General features: G+C 49.4%; 2 protein-coding genes across 2 annotated transcripts; both read left to right on the forward strand.

The window, feature by feature from the left end:
* The first annotated feature begins 6 nt into the window (after window positions 1-6).
* LOC128276864 (carboxypeptidase B-like) lies at window positions 7-554 on the forward strand. The gene is made up of 2 exons (XM_053015321.1): window positions 7-32; window positions 105-554. The coding sequence occupies exons 1-2, from the start codon at window positions 12-14 to the stop codon at window positions 552-554; spliced, it is 471 nt and encodes a 156-aa protein (XP_052871281.1). The 5' UTR covers window positions 7-11.
* A 1,035-nt stretch (window positions 555-1,589) lies between these two features.
* Window positions 1,590-2,841, forward strand: LOC128276865 (carboxypeptidase B-like; the record flags this gene model as incomplete). The annotated part of the gene is made up of 4 exons (XM_053015323.1): window positions 1,590-1,667; window positions 1,737-1,946; window positions 2,017-2,295; window positions 2,362-2,841. Coding segments are annotated over exons 1-4 (1,040 nt in total), but the record flags the coding sequence as incomplete, so codon positions are not given.
* Window positions 2,842-2,847: the final 6 nt, after the last annotated feature.

Here is a 2,847-nt window from a genome sequence, read left to right on the forward strand (position 1 = left end):
ACTGGGACTACATGTGGGAATTCTCGAGCAATGTAAGACAGAGTTACGAATGGCGATATCGCTACGAGACCAGACATACATCTAATGATTCGTCTTCATTGTAGGCTTGTTCTGACTCGTACGCTGGTACGGCTGCCTTCTCCGAGTTGGAAACTCAAGCCCTGAACCGTGTCATGCAGCAGTACGCATCGAGCATGGTTCTGTATCTCGCTGTTCACACTTACGGCGATATGATCCTGTACCCGTATGGATACGCCTGGCCTTTTATTCCTGTGTCGAACCAAGCCGCTCACATTGCCCTTGGAGAACAGGCCCGCAGTGCGGTCACTGCCGTCGGTGGGCCACTTTACGTCGTTGGCAATAGTGCCGAGATCCTGTACACCGCCACTGGTTGCAGTGATGACTACGCAGCAGGAGTTATTGGATCCCGATTCGCGTTCACGCTCGAGCTAACTGGAGGAGGATCTACCGGATTCGACCTTCCTGCTAGCCAGATCATGGCTGTTGCATCTCAGACATTCCAGATCTTCCGCACCATGGCCAACAACGCGTAAACAACGCGTCGTTTCACAGTGAAATGTCATGTTGATCGTACAATGATAGTCTGAAGGGATTTTACCGTGAAAGAAAGAATAAAATTATCTAATTTATACATGGCTTGGCCCAGCATGGCGCCAGTGACTTATTTTCCACCAGGTTATATCCAGAATTAGTGAGGTTTGCGTTGACATGACATCCCATTTACAATATCTGGGAACTTGCCGTTCTATGCACCAACCTACAGCTAGACTTATCTAACTTGTATGGGACCTACCAGGAGTTGTCTTGTAGTTGATTGATGTTGTTGTCAGATACAGTTATGCAATTTATTTTGGCCACAAGTGTGAATAATTAAACGATGTCATTGACATCGCTAATCGTTTGCAACTTATCTGCGTCAACGATTAGCACACAACAGGAACACAATGCACTACATCTGCACTCTGCGGCGCACGCTATCTAATGATAAGAGTTTTTTTGTACTGCCATAACAATTACCTACATCGTTACGGTCAATCTCAAACGATTTTGTGATTAAATTTGTGGGTTTTTTGAGAATTTGGCACTCAGAGATTAGGAGCATCGTAAAGTATAAATTCGCCTGTTTTGTTCCCATTTCACTTTTGTGTTGGTTACCGACTGGCAAACGATGAAGTTCTGTGCTGTGTTTTTGGCCATCCTGGTCCTGGCCGAGCTGAGCCCCGGTGGCTCGGCCGAGCAAGTGTCCAACGATGCTCCCGATACGCGTTCACTCTCGAGCTAACTGGAGGTAGCTGCGATACGTGTCGTACAGTTTCTGTCGCTTCTGATAGATCTTAGTGTGCCTTGTAATAATATTGACCCACTAATACGTTACTCATGGTGTGATACGAATGATTGGCTATCGAGAAGGGAGGCGTTTAACCAATCAGGACCATTTGCAATCAATATGTGCTACGACGATAATGATTTGGTTGTGATAAGCTTGCGTCAACGGCATCGCCGGCATGCGAGTTATACTGTGCGCTAACGGCTTCGGATTTCCGCAGTTTGAGTTTGGCCGTGGACGAGCACAGAATGAAGTTGCTTGTGGTGTTTGGTGGCTGCTTGGTGGCCTTGGCCTTTGCCAAAGCCGGTTCCTATCACGAGTATGTAAAACTGTTGCTGAAGGTTAACCGTTTCCCAATCGGTGTGATTTAAAACGTTCTAATCCGCAGGTACGAGATGTACACAGTACATCCGGAAACGCAGGATCAGCTATCGGAGCTGCTTCAGTGGCGGTTGAAGAAGGATGTAGACTTTTGGGACGCACCGAAACTCAATCGGCAGGCTCGTGTGATGGTACCTCGGACGGATCGCAAAGTCGTGACGGACTTTCTCGATCGACTCGACGTTGAGTACGATCTTGTGGTAGAAGATGTCCAAGAGTAAGACTAGAGTTTTCGTTAAATCCATTATATCCGTTTCATCGCTGGCTTAATGGCTTAATTTTCCCAGACTCTTGGAGAAGGAGCACCGTCGCAATGCGAACCATCTGCGCCGCATCAGACGAGACTCTAACTCGCAGGCAACGATCGACTTTGAGCACTTTTGGACGTTGCAAGAAATCTACGATTATCTGGCGGAGCTGGAGCTGGCGTACAGCGACTTGGTGCGCGTATCGGATGTGGGCACCACGCACGAGGGAAACCCGATCAAGGCCATCACTATCTCGAAGAACGGAGACGTCGATCAAAGTCGCCCGATTGTCTTCATGGACGGAGGCATTCACGCTAGGTATTCGATATCTCTAATAGGCTCTGACAGATTGCGTTACATTCAGGGATCTTTTTTTCTCTCCAGAGAATGGGCCGGTGTGATGTCTGTAATGTACATGATCCACGAGTTCGTCGAGCACTCGGACCAGTACGCGGCGCAGCTGGACAACACGGACTACGTTATCATACCGGTGCTGAACCCGGATGGCTACCGATACACGCACGAGAAAAACCGGCTGTGGCGTAAAAACCGTTTCCCGAACAACGTGCTCTGCTACGGAGTCGACCTGAATCGCAACTTCCCGTTTCAGTGGGACTGGACGACCAACGCGTGCTCAAACACGTTCGCCGGGACCGTGCAATCCTCGCAAAAGGAGACCCAAGCCATGATGGCGCTGCTTGATCAGTACAAGAGTGCCGTCCGTGTTTATCTGGCGGTCCATACGTACGGCGAGATGATCCTGTGGCCTTGGGGCTATGACTTTCTGCACGCCCCGAACGGCGAAGATTTACAGCGGCTCGGGGAACAGGCACGCGATGCTCTCGTCGCAGCCGGTGGACCAGAGTACGA

Source organism: Anopheles cruzii, unplaced genomic scaffold (genome assembly GCF_943734635.1).
Source record: "Anopheles cruzii unplaced genomic scaffold, idAnoCruzAS_RS32_06 scaffold02727_ctg1, whole genome shotgun sequence".
In the NCBI taxonomy this organism is placed as follows: domain Eukaryota; kingdom Metazoa; phylum Arthropoda; class Insecta; order Diptera; family Culicidae; genus Anopheles; species Anopheles cruzii.